General features: G+C 45.7%; 1 protein-coding gene across 3 annotated transcripts in view; it reads right to left on the bottom strand.

Moving 5' to 3' along the window:
• Positions 1-601: 601 nt before the first annotated feature.
• bicdl1 (BICD family like cargo adaptor 1) overlaps positions 602-19,981 on the bottom strand; it is a 29,650-nt gene continuing 10,270 nt past the window's right edge. The window contains exons 3-12 of one of the 3 annotated variants that reach the window (XR_004761280.1): positions 11,080-11,196; positions 10,598-10,609; positions 6,627-6,773; positions 6,047-6,226; positions 5,406-5,624; positions 4,875-5,018; positions 4,593-4,723; positions 3,423-3,543; positions 1,874-1,988; positions 1,412-1,553 (exon numbers count right to left, since the gene is read on the bottom strand). Coding sequence is in view for 2 of the 3 variants with exons in the window: in XM_035380145.1 (XP_035236036.1) it covers positions 1,368-1,553; positions 3,423-3,543; positions 4,593-4,723; positions 4,875-5,018; positions 5,406-5,624; positions 6,047-6,226; positions 6,627-6,773; positions 10,598-10,609; positions 11,080-11,196 (1,257 nt within the window). In the remaining variant the exon portion in view is untranslated. Of the gene's footprint in view, positions 1,554-1,873; positions 1,989-3,422; positions 3,544-4,592; positions 4,724-4,874; positions 5,019-5,405; positions 5,625-6,046; positions 6,227-6,626; positions 6,774-10,597; positions 10,610-11,079; positions 11,197-19,981 lie in introns of all 3 variants that reach the window. The other 2 variants (XM_035380145.1, XM_035380146.1) reach the window with 2 other exon arrangements.

The following is a 19,981-nucleotide window of genomic DNA, read 5'->3' on the forward strand; positions in this document are numbered from 1 at the left end:
CACCACGAGCCTTTCTGCCTTTGCTTCTGTTTCCTGTAGGGGGAGCTGCTTGCTCTACTGTGGGAGTGAGAAGCACGTCCACTTCTAGCACTGCTCTGCCAATAGGCTGTGCGTTTCTTTTTGACTGAGTTACAGAGACGCACAATCTTGGTGACCTGAAAAACGAAACACAATTTTGTTCGGGTGCTTCACCCCAGAGCTGTGTCACGACAGCACACATTTGTTTGGCCGCTGCTGGCAGCGCTGTGTCTGTCGTGACGGCTGCTGTTTTTCACATTATTAGATACGGAGCACCTCATGAACCGGGCTTGTAACTCAGTCTCACTCACACACACACACTCGCCCACTCACGTCACTCACACACACACTCGCCCACTCACGTCACTCACACACACACTCGCCCACTCACGTTTAGCAGGCAGAAGATTCTCCAGCTCCAGCTGAAATTCGGGGTGCTACTTAAGAGTGGTGCTTCGCATCAATGACACTGTGTGTCCTTGTTACACAATCATTGCACACAATGGTATTGCTGTCTAAAGCAGTCAAAACATCAGATACAACGGCAGCCAAAAGGAGACCCTGCTATCTCTGGGCCAAAGCTAACTGACCCACAAACTGAAAGAAAGTCTCCTGAGTTCAGATTTAGGATGAAATCAATTTAAGAACCAGGAAAAAGAATGAGGATTAATGCTATCCATTTCTGCTAAATTACCTCAACTGGCACACACTGCTCAATAGGTTAGTCAGTACATCGGTGGAGCAAGCAGGTTAATGACTGTTACTCTGAACCACCAACATTAAGGCCTCAGTGTACGCCACTGAACATCTAAATAAACCTGAGGAGACGGCTGGGTTTTCTGCAACAGAATCGCTGCCCCACGCGTGTCACTGGGGTAAGGGGGATGGCTCAGTTGGCTTGTGCCTTTTTTTGGACGGAGGAGGTCGCAACCCTTGGGGAGGCGCTACTGGAGAAATGTACTACCTCTCCCAGAGCAAAATCTATGACCAAACATTGAATTTGCCTTGAGAGAATACTTTTTACTCACTTGCATTAAGGTAGCCCAGGCATCTTGGGAGGGTTTTTGTGACATAGTTCACATATCCTTCTCTCGCCACACCCCTTCATCTTTAGAATCATCGGATGGCAGAATGACAGAGCTGATAAAGTGCAAAAGAATGTCATGAGCTGACCTGGGATCAGCTCCTGTGTGTGTGTAGCGTTGCCCTCTCTCTGCCTGCCGGGCCTCAGTTTGACTCTTTGGGTAACTGCGTTGCCTGTGTCCTGGTCAGCAGCTGCTTTAAGCTCTCTCCCTCTCTCTCTATCTCTCTCCCCCCCCTCCCTTTCTCCTTCTCTCCTCCTCAAAGGCTCAGTTCTTTTTGAAGAAGGAGAAGAGCTTCTTGTCCCCGTCGGCTTGACGTTGGGGCCTTCTGGAGGGCGGGGCCGAGGGGCCTCCTCGACCCCCTGACCCGCCTGAGAAGGAGTATGGGGAAGCCCTCCATTCCTCCTGGTGCTTGTCCATGAGCTGCTGGTCAATCACTCTGTGCATGTCATCCTGAGCGAGAGAGAGAGGGATGAGAAAGGGACGAGAGAGACGAACACGTGTGTGAGATGGATGGATGAGAGCCAAAACCAAGAAAGAAGCAAGTGAGATGGGAAGGGGAGGGAAAAACAAAGAGGTAAGAAAGAGGGCGGTTGAGGCGGATGACTGAAAAAGCAGTAACAGCTCACTATGGATGTCACTGAGTTCACTGTGCCATTGGTGGAATGAAGCGAATGGGACAGCGTGCCGTGGCTGTGGAATGGCTCAGTGAGGTACGACTTGGCTCACGATGGCAGGGACCGGCGGGGATGAGATGGCACACAGAGGCTCACCTCAAAGGCAGGAGGGGGGGGTACCACAAGGGGAGGGGGTGGTACGGAAGCTGAGGAAAGGCCACTAGATCAGAAACCACAAGAGCCACACAGTAAAGAGTCCTGAGGAGGCAAACTGCAGCCAGGGAGAGAGAGAGAGAGGAGAGAACGCTGCAGGTTACACTTGGGAGAGAGGGAGGGAAGGACAGAGATAGAGGAGCGAACGCTGCAGGTTATACTTGGGAGAGAGGGAGGGAAGGAGAGAGAGAGAGAGAGGAGAGAACGCTGCAGGTTACACTTGGGGGAGAGAGAGAGAGAGAGAGAGACAGAGAATAATACTGTGGGTCACACTCAGGGGAGAGAGAGAGAGAGAGAGAGAGAGAGAAAGAGGAGAGAATGTTGCAAGTTACCCTCAGGGGAGAGAGAGAGGAGAGGACCCAGGTTACTCGGGGGGGGGGACCCAGCACACAAAATCACACATCTACCCTGCTGCCCTCAACCAGTTAAACAGCTTCAAACCGTTTCCAGTATAAACATCCAACCAGTGTTACAATAAATTACTCCATAATAGAAATGGAAGATACTGAAAATATACTGAAGCTCGATAGAATGCAGTCAGTAGAATACAGATCTCCGCCAGGGCACTACAATCTCCCCTTGCATGAATGCGCACAGAAAACATCTTGGCAAACTAGTCATTCATTTTTGAGATATGCTTGGCCTGACGGTGGCGCTAGAGAAAAGGTCACTGGGTCACCAAAATCAATAGGTTTCTTCCTTTGGGAACATAAATGTCCACAGCAAATTTAATGACAATTCGGCCCTTTCAAGATAGGTCGATCATAAATTGAATGTTTGGCCTAATAGTGGCCCTAAAGGAAAGGTCACAGGGTCACCAAAATCAATAGGTTTCTTCCACTTCCACCATTTTTTTTTTTTTTTTTACAAAAATATATTTTTGTATTTTTCAGAAATTGATACATTTAAAAAGTATATACTACTGTGGGTCTGTTGCCTGGTTGCTGGTTAAGGCAATGTTTTAGTATGTGGATGGGTCCCAAGATCTGGTTTTGAATCCTGACTCTGCCGCTGCCGAATCTGGCCAGTTGCCTCATTGGGCGATCGATAATTGGCCATATCCTCTCCTGGAGAGGGTTGCAGTCAGCTGGATGTGTCTCATTACTCACCAATGACCCCACTGGTTAATGAGATGACCACAGTCTGCTTGCATAAGCTGCACATTAATTATCTTTCACTGACTCATGTCAAGCTCAACTAGTGGACTGTAGAGTGAAAAGAAGCTACAGCTTGACATCACATGTTTCAGACAGCATGTGCTGCATTCTCCTGAATTGATAGTATTGGTTGCAGTACTGAGTGACAAGTGAATATGACTGGGCAAATGTAAATATCTGAAAAACCTAAACAAACAAAAAAATCTATTGGTATGAAATCTATTTATCTTTATACATATTTCCAAATAAGTGCACATATTTACAATGTACTGCAGTACCTTCCATTTATATGAGGGCATTTTTCATGACCCCCTGACCCCTGACCTCTGACCCACCTGCCAGGCCTCCAGCTGCTGTGACAAGTTGAGCTTCTGCTGGATGGCGTCCAGCAGCTGGCTGTTCAGAGACATGATGTCAATCTTACACTTGGCCAACTCCATCTCCACTGCTTTCTTCCTGTAGCACAAAGAGACAAGATTGGAGAACAGGGGATGAAAAATGATGAAAGAGTGGGTACAGCCCACAAAAGAAAATTAATGAGCGCATTATTCTTTTATCCCATCTAGCATGTACCCTTGCATATCACAAAGAATGATACTTCTACAAGTGCACATTTCTCCTCTCTCACACAAGCACCATATTAAGTTAACATGTGTTTAAGATGTGTCTCACAAGTGCTTCCTTTTTTATTTCAATTTGTAGCCCCGCAGGCTGCAGTGTTTAAGACTGCCAAGTCTATGCCCTGTGACCTTTACCAGTCCATTTCACCCGGCGTATACAGCCTCGACAATTTGCCTTGCAAGATAATTGAAGCTCAAACGCTGCTCCCCAGTGGCTGAGAAAGTGGGATCCTGTAAAATGTCACTGGCTATTGATCTGGTGGGACGGAGTAGAGTCACATCCAGATTGCCTGACTTTGATCAATTCCCTGCAATGGGACGAGATGGTGCGCATGCTCGCTGTGACAGGGCCACCACTCACACCTTGTAGTGGCAAACAGAGCCGCATCGATCCGGCTGTGATTCAACACCGACACGGCGGCCGGTTACAATAAGCACAGCAGGGCCCCCACAGCTTGGCTCTGGGTCTCGTTCCGCGCTCCTGATGCTGACACAGGTTATCGTGCTACGCTACGTACGGTACGCTACGACAGCATTCGTTTTGAATGGCCTCTGTTACTGCGTGGTCTCTTCCTATGAATGAGCTGTTTTCACGCATGTGCTATTAGGATGTTTTTGAGGATGGTGGTGTAGTGATGGGTCATGACCACATGGTAGTGCTATATACTCAATATTCACCTCCGGCCAAAAATAAATTGGCCAAATAAATTTGCATTTGTGAATGATGAAGGGTAAACAGATAATGCAGGCTACTCTTTCATCAGTATTTATTTGATTCATGAGGCGATACTGAATCCAGTTTGTGTGTTAGCACCCTTGCATATGCGGTGAGAATGGCTGAAACTGTTCTGAGTGTGTGGTTGCACAGACGCAGCGGGCTCATACTTAGCGATGGCCTCGTCTCTGTCTCGGATGGCGCTCTGAAGCTGCTCGCTAGGTTCCCGCACTTCCACCATTGCCCGGAGCTGTTCGCTCTCCTCTCGCAGGGAGCACAGCTCTACCGAGAGCAGCGCCACCTAGAGCATGGGAGGATGAGTGGGGGAGTGACCGCTTGTTAGACAGCAACCTCTACTCACAAGAACACGGTCCTCACAAGAACACTGTGTACCTCCGCCACATCGTGTCTAATCAAAGGTAAAGAGAGAGTCGCGTGAGAAGAGCGCTGACCTGGTTGTGGAGCTGCAGCGCCTCCTCCTGGCTGCTCCGCGTTCTGTCCTGCTCGCTATCGTACTGCTCCCTGAGGGCCCGGAGCTCCTCCCCGAGCTTGCGCACCTGGTCCTCCAGGGCCTCCTCGTCACTGCGCCGCGAGCCCTAGCGGACAGGACAACATCCCCGGCCGGGCACTTCAGTTGCACCAGGAACTGCAGTAACAGTTCATATTGTCTCCAGACTAGGCCTGTTAATCTGCATGTTTGACTATAATCTTGTATGTTTGTATCAGATGAACGTCTCAGTAAATTTGCTCAGCACACTTGCGTGTGTGAGCGTGTGTGTGTATATGCTCTTTGTGGTTCAGTATGCTTCTTTGGTTCGTAAGCGTATCTCAGTATGCCTGTTTGCATTGACGTGTTCATCCGATCATTAGTGTTGTGTGGTGAGGTCAGTGGGCTTCATGTTGTTTCATTGTATGTCAGCAGAAGCTGCCTGAGTGTCTCAGTGTGTTTTGTGTCTCAGTGCAGCCCAGCGGCCCCTGGTTACCGTGGACTCGTTGCCGTCCATGAGGTTTTGCGTTAGCCTGCGCAGCTCCAGGAGGCTGGCGTGAAGGCTGCCAGTGGGGACGTCCTTGGCGGAGGACGTCTCCGATGACTCGTCCATGGAGGAATCCGTGGACAGCGCCGAGTCTGTGATGTCATTGCCGCGCAGGTGAGAGCAGAGCGAGCGCACCTGGCAGTACGCCTCCCACATCTGGAGTCGCAGCTGGGTAGGGAGAGGGAGTGACTTTAGAGTGAGTGACATGTTATTAACAGGTTCTACATCACTATTCCTCTATGTTACGGTTGCAGAAAAACGTAACACTCTACCTTATATTACAGTATAGACTTACCCCAGTGTCTGCTTGTGTGTGTGTGTGTGTGTGTGTGCAATTATGGATGTTCGTATATGTATGTGTGTGTGTACTGTATGTGTGTGTGCATGTATGTGTGTGTGTATGTGTGTGTGCACATGTGTGTGTGTGCTTTGTCCTCATGTGTACGTGTACTGTGTATGTGTGTGCATGTGTGTGTGTGTGTGTGTGTGTGTGTGTGCAGTGTGTGCGTGTTGTGTGTGTACGTGTGTGTACGTGTTTGTGCACGTGTGAGTATACGAGCGTGTGTGCGTGTGTTCAGTGAGGTCGGTACCTGCTCCCTCTCCTGCTCCAGCTCCTCCTGTTCCATGCTTTGCTCGATCTCACACAGCAGGCTGGCAGACTGAGGGCCCAGGCCCTGCAGGTCCCTCTCCTCGCTCAGCTCCTCCAGCCGCGCGCTGAGCTGTCGGTGGGAGACGCGCACCTCCTGCAGCTCCAGCTGGCTCTGCCGCAGCTGAGGAGCACAGGGGCACCGGGGTCACACTCAACGCCGCGTACGCACAAACGGTGTCGAAGAACACCAGCGATAAACAGTCTACAGTACTTCACAGCACAATACACAGACAGAAGCAGTCCTGTCATAAAGCATGGGAAATGCAAAGCAGGCGCAAAAGTAAATCTGTCTCTACTTTTATACATTTCCAAATTAGTCGAGCTGGATTTAAGGCAAAGTCAATAGTTTCTCAACAGTATTTTTTTTCCCCGTAGCGCTCACAGACAGTTGGATGACAGCCCAGCACGAAATCGGCAACAAGAAAGCATTCATTTATTTTAAAGTTTTTCAAGCCTTGAAAAACAATACTGGCAGAAGTTTTTTTTTTAAAAAGCACAAAGTAGCCCATGTTGAGGCTCACCTGCAAGTCCTTCTCGTGACACTGCCGCTCCAGCACGAGCGTCCGCTCCTGCAGCTGGTCAGCCGTGGTCTGCAACAGCTCGTTCTCCTCCAGCACTGCGTTCACGCGTCTCTCCAGCTCCCTCTTGCGATCGGATAGCAGTTTTATCTGTCAGAAATTTACCAAAACATTTGGGTTGTACTAGGTTACGGGAGACGGACAGAAGCGCTCCTCCGTATAATTAAGGCAACAGCAACGCTGGGATTATTCTCGAAGGAATTCCCTCCGCCCCCGGTGATCAATAGCTAATCCCCATACGCAATTTACTCTGACCCCGATGAAATGAGAAAAATATGTTTGAGAAGATTAGAACGCTCCCCCTGGTCTGAGGAATGCTTGTTGCCTAGGACCAGCGTGGGCGGGCACCGATACCCTCCAGTTAAAGAATGTATCACTGATAGCTGTGTCGACACTTCTCCTGAATTTCTGACGCTTATTCACTGCGCAACTTACCCCTGCCTTGAAACTACATTCAGTAGTTAAATCTAAACTGACCATTATGTGCGTTTAGTGTAAACATAAGCTACTGTACGTTTTCATATATCATGGCCTGTGTGCTGATGAGTGAGTTCACTTGAGTTATTAAAATGCCTTATGTTTTACTACCTACAGTAACAGCGTAGGGAAATTATCCCCTGACATGCCTAATTGGTCGTCTGCTACAAGTCTGTATTTTAAACAAAATGTTCGGAATGAAGCGCACCAGTCTGTCAGGACTGATATGCCAACCTTGGGTGCGCCGCGGTGGCGCCCATTACAGCGACCCAAGAGCATTTCGAAGGCTACGCCCTGAATTGCTTGTCAGCGCCACTGAACTGTTCGGTGGTCAGTAGCCGACTGTCTGCACCATCAGTAGCCGACCGTACTGCTAGCGCCATTTAGAAAATACCAGCGCTCCTTTCTGTCCCCTCTGCCGTGACCTACATCTGTTAGCCTACTTCAGCGTGGCGGTGTCGCGCGGGGTTTAGGTTCCCGTCTGCGCGGAAGCGACGCGGCAGATTCTGAGCATAAATTAATCTCCGTCCCAGACTGTAGTGTTATCCCACTATACGGCAGCCGCACGACTGGCACTTTATCTGTCCTAGTTAAAGCAGGGCTGCCAGCTCTCAAGCTTTAGGTGTAAGACACGTGCTTTCAGCCGCTATCTCACGCTGTCACGCTACCCAAATACGTACATCTCACGCCACAAAAATGACGCAATTAAAAATAAAGCGCTCCCAGATCTAACGAATTTCCAAAAGGAGCCCCCCAGTCCACCCCCGTCGGTCTGCGATTTCCCCCCACCCAGCCAGTCCATGATGCAGTCCGTGATGCCATCTCAGCAATGTATATTGTTGACACAAAAATTCTTTTCACATGTAGGCCAACAGCATGGTAGGGAATAGGTTACATCTCAGTGAAAAGAGATATTGAAATTTGATATTTTTTGTAAAAACAGGGACTGAGTTTTCATTTATTTATTTATTTTTTCAAAATATAAATATATCACAGGTGCAGGGAACCCCAGAACTTGCTGCAGTTGGACTAAATATAGAGCGTTTCCTCAGTAAATTACTGTTCGGTCCCTGCAGTTAGGAGAGCCTCGCCTCTAATCAGACGCTGCACCACAGAAGAAGGGGGGAAGCATATTGATTGTGCTACTCCTGTAACTCAGGGAGCCCCGCCGCTTATATAATGGAAACTACTCTGGTAATTCTGAGCTGGTCGGAGCAGGATGGGCTCCCCCCTTGAGCCTGCTTCCTTCCTCACAAGGTTTCTTCCTATCTTTACCACCGAAGAATTTCTTTCCCCCAGCCACCTTCGTTGTAGGCTTGCTCTTTTGGGGGGGTTTTTGGACTATGGTCTATTTTGAAGCGTATTGACGAATGTTTGTAAAATGTGCTGTACAAATAAATTAGATTAGATTTTACTCATTACCACTGATTTTACTTCAGGGATTTTCATTTAGTGGAGTAAAACACTACAAACACAAAGTGACTGAACATTGGAACATTTTAAAAAGTAGCAATGTGATTCTGATGAAGGCCTGATACTATGTCCGAAAAGTCAATGGTTTTTATAGAGATGGGCTTAAAATCTAAATTTCACTGAGAGTAAGAATTGTGCCTGTTCATTGATCAATTCTTTATATATTTTCTGGCTGCACCTGCGTACAGGTGAGTGCTGTTTCCTCATCTTCTAAAAAGCAATGTACAGTGAAGGAATAGTTCATGGATTTACCTTTGACTTCCTATAAAACATTAATATATCGGGACATCAAAATCATATCCTAACCTCATTCATTAATTGAAGTGTAAACTAGTTAGTATCCTCTTAACTTTTTAAAGTATATTAATGTTATTAATAGTAATGTACATCTCCCCACGGAGGTTTTCGCAATCCTCAGACCAGGTGGTTATTTTTAAGAAAGTCTGTGACAGGCTTTCCAGTCTCCTGAAGCCTCCCTTTTCGCACTGTCGTTCCCGTGAAAAATAAAATAAAATAAAATGTAATTACTCCACCCCTACTTGGCACAGGATATTTTCCACCGTTAGACTTGTGAACTGCAGTTTGCAGGCGTGATGTGAGATGCTACAGTCGATGGAGGAGATGCAGTACGCTGTTGGTGAAAATTGAATGCCCTGCCATACCGCGTAGCATGCCGTAGGTGACAAACCCCCTGTCCAGCTCAGGCCAAACATACAGTACCCAATTTAGGCTCACAGCAGACACCGAAGAGACCGAGTTGGAAACCTCAGATTTGCACACAGAACTTTCTATTGGCCATCACTGACCCAGCAGCCCCCCCCCCCCTCCTCCCCCACCCCTTTTTTAAATGAATTTGTCAGGGACATGGAACTAAACCCATAAAAGGGTCATAAAACAGCTGATCTATCCCCCGAAGGACAAATCACTGTGAAGGGTGAATGACCCTGCATTTCACAACCCTTAATGTCCAGGAATCAAATACCGATTGTCCAATCCGACTGAGGCCGAGAGTCCCACGGGCCAATAGCCGCACACAACGAATGTGCAGCATCATCAGTGTAGTGATGCACATCGCAGCAAGCAGCTGGAGACACACAGTGCAACTCCCATTAGTTCATAGAGTGTCTCATCACTTTTGAAAGATGAGCCTTAATTATTAAAGTGCGGTGAACTAGTGTCTTTCATTTCATTTCTTCAATAAGTTAATTATTAATTCCACTTCACCGACTCACTCCATTAACCAAGCTAACATTAGCATTAAATAAAATGAACATAAATTTAGCTCGCAAGCGAGCTGATACAAGGGATGGTTAAACATGAATAAGGCAATCATTACCTTATTTTTTATAGAACAGAGAGAAGTTCCACCAATCACATACTATGCTGGTGATATCAATGCAACAGTGCCAGAAATCTGGGGAAATAAATAAAACTAAAACTTTCCTGGTCATTAAAATGAGTATGCAGCAGGGTGAAACAAATACCAGTATCCATTTCACCAGCTGCTGTACGTGTCTCCAGTGATCACGTGACCAGCAATGACAGACACGTCTCATAATGTATAGCATTGTCCAGGGAGGGAGAGTTTCAGTCAGTGGGATATTCCCCACCTCATTGTTCATTAGTAATTGCTCTGGTCTTTCAGGTGTCTGCTTGAATGTGAAGTACAGCCCTCTGGCACAATGGCTGCATGGCTCAACCATCAGCCTGCAGTGTGAAACAAAGTAACCACTGGATACACACGCGTCAAAGAACAGGCATGCTAATCTGCACTTTCCAGAACTGACAGAAGACATTACAGCACTGGGACAAGCGTACAATTACATCTTATCATTCCACAGCGGGAGACAAATTAAAATTAGGGATTAAAAAGAACATGCTCGGAGTCCTTAATGCGCAAACCTGAGGCTTAATGAAGAGTGACAGGCATGCAGACGGACCAATAGGAGGCTATATCTACTTACTTCTAGCCCTTGCTGCTCCAATCAGGAAGAAGAATTTAACCCAAACATTGGAAATGGGGGGAGGGAGGATTAGGACAGAGGAGGAAAAGAAGATGTTTAGGGGAGGTTGGGATCATTCTGGCTCTGAAAGCTTTGACCAATCTAATGACTAATGCGAGACATACAGTGCATCTTAATTAAGTAGTGTCATAGATGCAAAGATTTAAATAGTAAGGACTATATCCATCCATACCCGTAAAGAGGAACACTGAAAACAGCTACATCCAGTTTTTAAACTGGAATCATTTTATGTCAGTATCCTTTTGACTTATTGATCCATTCAATCAAATGTCAAGACTTGTGATAAGAAATAGCAGATTTCAGACAATGCCACCGCTATGAACATGAAGCACCCATTTCTGCAGTAACACTGGATGCAGAGTAGAGTGCTTGCGCTCTGGTTGTGGACGTGCGTGTAGTCATGAAGGCTCAGGCTCCCTCACCTCCGCCTGCAGGCTCTCCAGGCGTGACATGTGCTGGCTGGTGGAGATGCTCTTCTCCCGGAAGTCGTCCCGGAGCGAGTGGACCTGAGTGGACAGCTGCCTCTCCACCTCCGCAGCCTGCAGGACAGAGAGATGGGAGGAGTGCCCGTGGGTTAGTGGACATCATTACTCTTGGGTTAGTGGACATCATTACTCATGGGTTAGTGGACATCATTACTCATGGGTTAGTGGACATCATTACTCATGGGTTAGTGGACATCATTACTCTTGGGTTAGTGGACATCATTACTCATGGGTTAGTGGACATCATTACTCTTGGGTTAGTGGACATCATTACTCATGGGTTAGTGGACATCATTACTCTTGGGTTAGTGGACATTGTTACTCTTCCCCCCTTCCATTCCCCAGAGCAGCTGCAGAGCACATCAGGACAGAACACAGACACAGAACAGACAGACCCCCTGATTTTAGGTCTTTATTCTCAATGAGCTTCTTGTTTTTCCATTCATACTAGACCCCCCACCCCTTCCCCCAAGGGCCCATTGTCTGCCCAGCACAAAGGCCTTGCTGCCAGAGAAGAGATCTTCTGGCCTGAGTCATCCAACACACAAACACACACACACACACACACACACACACACACACACACACACACACACACACACGCAAGCAGAAGCTTTGCAGTGTTCTGGCTTTTAGGTACCCTAGCCCTTAATCTCACAGGTCTATCTTAATTGTCTTCATGATTCAAGTCGCTATGACACGCTGCTTCCTGTTCAGGTCTGTGATATGGGGCGAGGAAAGGTCAGACTGACTTTCCCTCCCCCATACTCAGATATGAGTCAGATATGCACCAGTACCAGTGTACCACCTCGGCAGAGACAAGAAAAACTAAACCTCTCCTTTAATGCCCAAGAAAACAAAATTTGTTATATAATTAGAAATACTCTGGAAAACGAATAATTCATTCACACCCAAAACCCCAAAAGCATGCACACATTTAATCAACAAATCAAGGAGTATTCCCAAAAAGCTGTTGACAAAATTCAAAGTTTTCCTAAATTTGTTTCTGTCTTAGCCTTACTGTACCACAACGGTTTCACTCCCTCAGTTTGCCTCTCAGTGGAAACTGGCTCCTGCTCTCTGCTGACGAGCTGATGCCCATCATCTTCTAAACCTTTGAAGCCCACGCTGGGTGTTTTGTAGCTTCATTATTTTTTACATCTTTACTGAAATAATTAGCAGCAGGGAATGTAGTTGGCCTATTCAGTAATAATGATGGTGAAAAGTTAAATTGACCCAAATATACAACTTCCCATTATGAGCTTATGGAAGCAAATTGTTAGCAGTAGGCAATCTGTTTTTGAATCTCCATTTTTCGGTATTGTTTCCAACATCACCTCTGTATGTATTTTTAATCAGCTATTTCATAAATGCGCCAGACAGACATTCTGCCAGAGAACAGTGATGAAAAGGTGTTTCGGCTCAACGGCATACAAACCTGGGAAATGCAGTGTCAAAGCAAGGTCACTCAAATCAATAATGAAGCCTGCAGATAACAAATCCTACAAGCGCGCACACACACGCACGCACACACACACACACACAGAACCAGGTTCTCTCTGTCCAATATGTTGCGGCCAGTAACTGTAAAAGCACAGAAGAAGAAACTATACAGCAGATAGCTGGCTCCAAGTGACACAAAAATGCACTCTCAGAGATTAATGAAACTTTTTCAGTCTGATGCAGAGAACAGACTAGAAGAAATTGTGTTTACAGATATAATATCAGAGTGCAATTCACTGGGCAAAGAGAAAGAGACAAATGTCAGCACACTCACATTTTTAACAGTTGCCTGTTCTGTTTTTGAAAACTAGTAAAACACACAACAGGACAAAGTCCCAAACAGAAACCAAGCTGTTGTATTGAAGCGGCACTCCATCCTCTGTCATTATCTGCACAAGCACCCCTTATGCACGCACACACACACACGCAAACACACAGACACACACACACACACACACACACACACACACCAGGTTCTGTATGTCCACTATATTACAGTTCATCTTATCAGTAATTGGGAGAGCACAGAAGATGAAACTATACAGCAGATAGTGTGGCTCCAAGTGAAAAAAGGACCTCTAAATCAAGAAGAAGGAACACACTGTAGTGATACTGAGCATTGTAAAAAATAAAAAAGACCAAGTAAACTTTTTTTTCTAAACAACATGACTCACCAGACATCCTTTGCACTGTGACTTAAGAAAGAAGCACTCACTCTCTCCAGGAGTTATAAAAGGAAGAGTAAAAAACACATTTCTGCGACTTTTACTGTAGTCCTTGTAACATGTTCAAATACACTCTGTAAACTCAGCACCCCTGTGATCCCCGTACTGTAAATATCAGTCGACTCTTAGTCCCAGGACGTGGGAATACCTCACGATCTCTTCTCCTCCACTCGTCCTTGCTTTCCTCTTAAGCTGTAACCCATTTTTCACACACCAAGAGTCTAACAGCATGCATTAGCAAGATACGCTGCATTATGAATGTGTACTTCTTGATTAGAGGGTGAGCCACACAGCTCAGAATGTCAGTTATTCTGGAGAGGGGAAATCGGGATAAACTTTTATATTATTCAATGGTACGCTGCCCTGATTATATTCTACACTGATATTTGTCCATAGGGTCTATATTCCGTAATTGACCAATATGTGACCACTGACCAATTGTGTACCGTTCAGTGACTTGTTGTTGGACAACGGAGTCTATATTTTTAAGAATATTATTCCACCCTCTTTCTCCCAGTTTGGAATGCCTGATTACATTTACCTGCTATGGTCATTAGGGCAAACAATCAAACATGTGCTCTCCTCTGAAACATGTGATGTCAAACCTCTGCTTCTTGTATGGAGTTAGAGGATACAATACATATACCGTTTGAACAAGCAGTCTGTCTAAATCGACTATAGTCAGCACAGTCAGGACTCAATATCAGACTGTGGGGCTCATCCACATACTGGAACAGTGGCTGAACAAGATCAGCCTCTCAGCAACCTTGGTGTGATCTGTAGTTTGCCATTGGTCAATAAGCTGTGTGCCTTGCTGTTGGTCAGTCAGTAGTATATGATGCAGTCAGCCAATTAAAAGTCCTGCCATGTGTTTAGTCCACTGCCTGCCTGTGTCGCTGTCTGTGTCGCAGCACAGCAGCGCTGATGGCCATCACCACAGCTATGAGCGTGCTCTGCTTACTGCGTACAGCCAGCACATAGTCAGAGAGGGCCTACAGCTGCCCGCCGTGCTGGCAAACGCTGCTCTGCAGCTGGTTGCAGCCCGGCTGGCTCGGCGTGAGCCCAGGCCCCAGGGCTGCCGCAGTCTGGGCATTCTGCCCCAGAGCCAGCTGCCTGGGGCGGTGCTCTTCGTCTTCAGATTATTTTTTGGACAGGGGTGCCATCGGAGAGGGAATGAGGGGCTGATGCTGGGGACAGAGGCACTGACTAGAACATGCTAATGTCTACAGAGGCCTTATCCAGTGGTATCGCTGACAGAGTTCATCACCTACCAGATCTTCTTCTGCATTGACAGGAGGCTAATCTTGGCTCCGAACAGCTTCTGGGTATGGAGCACCGTGTGCTCCATCAGAACTCATGACTGACTGGGGGTGAGCTCGAGTGTGCGGAGGTCCCTCCCCTCTTTTGCATCCCCCGTTCACCCTGCAGCCTCCCACTGTACACAGCTGGCGTTAGCTATGGGCTCAGAAGCCTCTGGATTACAGCCCTGCACTGCAAAGCTGAGTGTACTGCAAACCAACAGGGAAATGGTAATACAAATAAAAAAATATAAAACATTATGATAAGAAATAACAATAATAATTAGACTGTTTTCTCATGCTATTCAGTTTTGTTTATTGTGTTTTAAAGACTTAAAGTCTTTAAAACACAATAGTCTTCAAGGAGAGAGTGTTCTCTCTGCAGTGCAGACAACCTTGACTGCCTGATCGGCAGGCTAACTGGTCCAAGCAGGATCAGACCACAGTGATGTCCCTCCTACTGCCTTTCTAGCATGGTGATTGGAAGAGTCAAGTGAGATTAACAGAGCCTCATTAGCATAACTAGGACTGCACTGGGGAAACTGAGTCAGATTATCTGTTGTCACCATAGCAACTGTGGGAAACTATATGGGCAGATAAGGAGAAAATTGATTTACAGAAAGTCCAGGATTTAATCGAGATATTGCTGATACATGGCATGGAGAATGAAACTGAACATTATTTATCCATGAACTCTTCCCTGGAAAATAATGTTGTTTTCTTCCTGTATTCAGTCTGATTACTCAATATCTTGCTACTTAGAAAAGGCTGTTGCAGATAACCAATCAAGAAATTGTTTTGCTTCTGAAAAGATATTTGAAAATGGGTCCACTCCACATACATCTTGCTGTTTCCAACACAGTCAGAAATAAAATTAAAACACAGATAGGGTACTCAAAAAATACCACTATATTTTTAATATAAAGTGGTGCAATATCATGAAGAGTGCAGATTAATATATGCAGAGGAAGCTGTTTATCACTGTCTCAGATCAGCACCCGTATTCTAGCATCTGTCTGCATGCACTCTGCAAAAATTAAACCACATCTGCAAATCTGAAATAATTATAAGGCTTAACCCGATATGTAGTGGAGGGTTTCTCAATGGCGGGGATGCGAGGAGGCTTCCCTGGAGGGCTTTTGCTGCGAGAGGGCGACTCCAGCAGCTGGATGATTCAGATTAAACGCTGGGTGGATTAGTAAAATACGGACACACGCACTGGTGCCAAGTGAGGGGAGGCCAAGGGCCAGCTAGCCCCTGAATAATTAAAATGGTGGGTACTGCCCACCCCCCCCAATATTCAATACAACGTTCAGTGAAATATTCAACTTCAGTTAATTATTTATGTTAATGTAATGTTAAGCACTAAATAATAGAACAGTTGATTTAAACTGTTCCTTCCTCAGACACACACATCCATGCACCCAACACCTACAGGCCTACAGAAAAGTGTAGTTTTGAAAGCGCCCAATCGTAGCTACCTGTGTCTGTCAACACAATGACAGACATTCGCTAATTTTAAGGTAGGCATCCACTTGTTAATTTGTTGCTGCTAGCTAGCTAATCACTTTTATCTGCTTAGTCCCTTCCTTGAGGCTCTTTTAAAAGGATAGTTCACGTTCTGTTTTTTTATATTTATTATACAGATTTCAGATTTCAGTTTTATTGTGTGTTGTTCAATTGGCCCTAACAGTTGTTGTGTGTGATGAAATATTTTTAAAAAAACATTAACAGAAGTTAACATTATGCCTCCAGGGGTTGTACATGTGTATATTACCTAATCATTCTTCCAAAAAAATTTTTTTTGTTCTAAATTATTCCCTTTGGCACATGCAACCTGAGACCACTGTGCTCATAGAAAGAAATATTGGCACAATATAAACTGTAATGTTTATAATTAAGAATGCTATAAAATGAATCTGAGCAAGCTACATTGCAAGTACTTGAAGAGTATTTTCTTGCTTGAGACCATGAATCTCCAGACCCCACTAACCCTTTAACTAAAGCCAGCAGGTCAATTGAAACTTCTTTGTGTATATAAATTATCCTTCAGTAAACATAAAAACTGCCCAGGCCAATTGAATAACATACATTAAGACTGAAATATATGTAATAAATATTTTTGTAAAGCCTAGAAAGTAAAACCTCCAGGAAGTGACTGTCCCCAACTATGTCATTTGACTAAGGTAGAAGGCAAAAACAATGTGTTCGCCTTACTTACTAGTTCCTAGCCACCAGAACTGAAGTGAGATACTTTTAAAAAATATGCACGTTTTTTTATAAATGTACATTTCCATCTGGACCAATTCAAGGCTTTATAAATCTGGATAGGTAGTCAGTTACTAATTTGCTTATCCTGCAGTACTGTATTGCATGTTCAAGTTAAAGGACTGAAGAACCGAACTCCATCTAAACAAATACTGATTCTTGTCAAGAAAAATATGAGAATTATGATATAGACAGCTAGTTTGGTACCACCGGACACATACATCTCATTATATTCCAGGGCTATGACAAGGACCAGAGCTTTCGTCTCTCCTTCTCACTAAAATAGACTTTTTGGCATTTGTTTATTCTGTCGAGAAGCTCTTTAATAGGACCAGCATCTTCAGTGTCCACGTCGTGACAGACTAAAACAGTGAGCCAAGGTACATCCAAAAATGAACACTTATATTCAGAAAATGAAATTTTCACACATTTCTCTGGTGAGTCAGTTAAAAAGAATCACAGGGAAAACCTGAGATGCGCTGTCACGAGTCTCCTTAGATGAGCCAAACACAGCAAAAGACACAATAACAGCAAAGTATTTGACATATCTGAGCAAGAATGATAAGCCTTTAGCATATTAATATGGCTCAGGCATCTGTTGTTTTTTTCTCGGTCAGGAGTGCTTCCCACACAGCTGCCATTGACACTTTCTCCATGGCTCTGTATGGGGGTTGCGGTTCGATATAAAAGAAAAGCTCTGAATGTTAAGTCTCCCAGTCTGTGAAGAGGTCTGACCCCTGTAAATATGAAGGGGGTGCTGCCTGTTGGCTACTGTATGTATGTGTCTTGGTAATGGTGTAGGTTGCAGATTGTCCCTGTCCACCACCAGTGGAGTACCTGCCTCTGGCAAGGGTAGCCCACGCTAATGCTACACTGTCACTGTCAACCGACAATGAGAATTCCTTCGCCTGCCTGTTTGTGACTCAGCACACCCTGAACGTTGCGTCTGCCAGCTCTTACTGCAGGTGGGCTTCCGTTCACTCTCAACCAGGCCATATAACCCGCCAACTGGAACTCCATTGTGAGGTTTCTAACAAAAAAATTTAAATGGGGAGACCACAGACAATCTTTTTTTCAATTCTTCCCAATCTAGTTTAATTTGCTAATTCTTTTATTTTATAGCCAGCTCCTTGTGCTAGCTCACCGTGTTCTTTGTTATAGTGCTACAGAAACACAGCGGTAAGGTCACTGAGGGGGCACTTAAAGGACAACAACACCTCTCTCGCAGACTCACGACTGCTGCAAAATGTAGGCAGTTAATGGTGAAAATGGGGGAGGGGGTGGGAATCGGTGTAGGAGAACCAGTGAGATGAATGTGTTTCATTTTGAGTCACAGCGGCCTTTTCTGTCTCCTTAGTGCCTGTGAGGCTGGAAGTGATTGGGGGGGGGGGGGGTTATGGGGAAAGGAAGTGGATGTAGACCCAATGCACCCAATTCAATTAGTGACGATGTCAATCTGCTCCCCTCATCCACCCACCACCACTTTAAACGTCAGCACCAGACTTGATTATTTCATCCATACTTCCTTTGCACTCACAGTCACACAGATAGATGACTTTAAGGCAGTGTCTGCAAAATGTTAAAATACAAATATAATGCTCAAATTTAGTGTTTGTTGTTATGTTATATATCCTTTTTGAGCGTGAAAGTATATTAAATAACACTTTGACCCACCAGCAAGTAATTGGTTAATTAATAAATTTCATGACTTTATACTACTACTACTACTATTACTACTACTACTACTAATAATAATAATAATAATAATAATAATAATAATAATAATGGTTTAACTACTTTGCCTGATAACATTTGGCAATGTGCTATACATTGTGTTATACTGCTCCACAGCTCAGTAAGCTCAGAAGTACATAACTCTTAAAACACAGGCTTCTCACCCCAAGGAAAGCCCTCGTGGTCAAAACACACAGCAGTTTCTGAGCCGCGCGCAGTAAACACAGCTGTTTTTATCCTGCTCTGCGTTCTGGCTGGTAAGTGCCCCAGTAACCAGGGCCACAGAGAACGCCGATACGCATTTTCACTGGGCTCTCTGCTGTCCCTTAACTCCACAGGTAATCACGTGAGCCTTTCTAGCGACCGCCCGGCTGCCTGTGACAGTGACGTTTGTACCAGGTGACACGCTGTGATGGACGCTGGGCTCACAGGCTGTGTCCTGATGGGTGCTCGTGAGTCAGAAACACCCCCTCCTCGCCCCCCGGTGCCGCCCCGCGTTAATCAGATTAAAGCCTCCTAAGATCTGAGGAACAAATCTGTGACATAATCTACCCTGCGGTCAGTGTCGCCAGATTGGAATTCCCGCCCAATTGGGCTACTTTTTTAATGTTATTGTGCGGGGAAAAATAGCTTTGGGCGGGTTCACCCTTTTTCAAATCTGGCAACGCTGCCTGTGGTGCACATGGGGATCACACAACAGTGCCTCGACACGATGAGGCCCTCCTGAAAGCATAGATTTTAACCTGAAGTTGGCCTGGAAGGAGGTGCTACACCTGAAGGGAACACAGGGCACCACAGGGCACAGTACTCCACGAAAACAAGACCCCAGAGAATAGGGAGGGTCTCCATACAGGACAGTGCACACTCTTAATTGAACACAGCAGCAATTCAATGGTAAACACAGCACCCATGGGAGCACAGCTCATGCACAGGTCTGAAGGCAGCATAGCACACGGCAGAACAAAATGTTCAGTTCCCGCATAACACACCGCTGCACACTGAATGCTCAGGGGCACGCAGAAGAGAGAGGAGGGACGACTGACCCTTCCCTCCCCCATCGCCCCCGGATTCAATTAACGTCCTTTGACTTTGGTCTCATATTCACGTTAATTTCAGTGATCGCTTGAGCTGTTTGTGAAGGGAAGAGAAAGACAATGGAGTAACACTGGTTCAAACTTGTTTTGGACAAAATTGTTGGACAAATGTTGATTATATCCTAGGGGTTGGTGCTGACAGTATGAGTGAAGGTTTTTCCTCTACACCTGACAGTCTGGTCCTAGCCACCGCACAGCCTCAGGGATTTCCCCACGG

Source organism: Anguilla anguilla, chromosome 10 (genome assembly GCF_013347855.1).
Source record: "Anguilla anguilla isolate fAngAng1 chromosome 10, fAngAng1.pri, whole genome shotgun sequence".
Classification (NCBI taxonomy): Eukaryota; Metazoa; Chordata; class Actinopteri; order Anguilliformes; family Anguillidae; genus Anguilla; species Anguilla anguilla.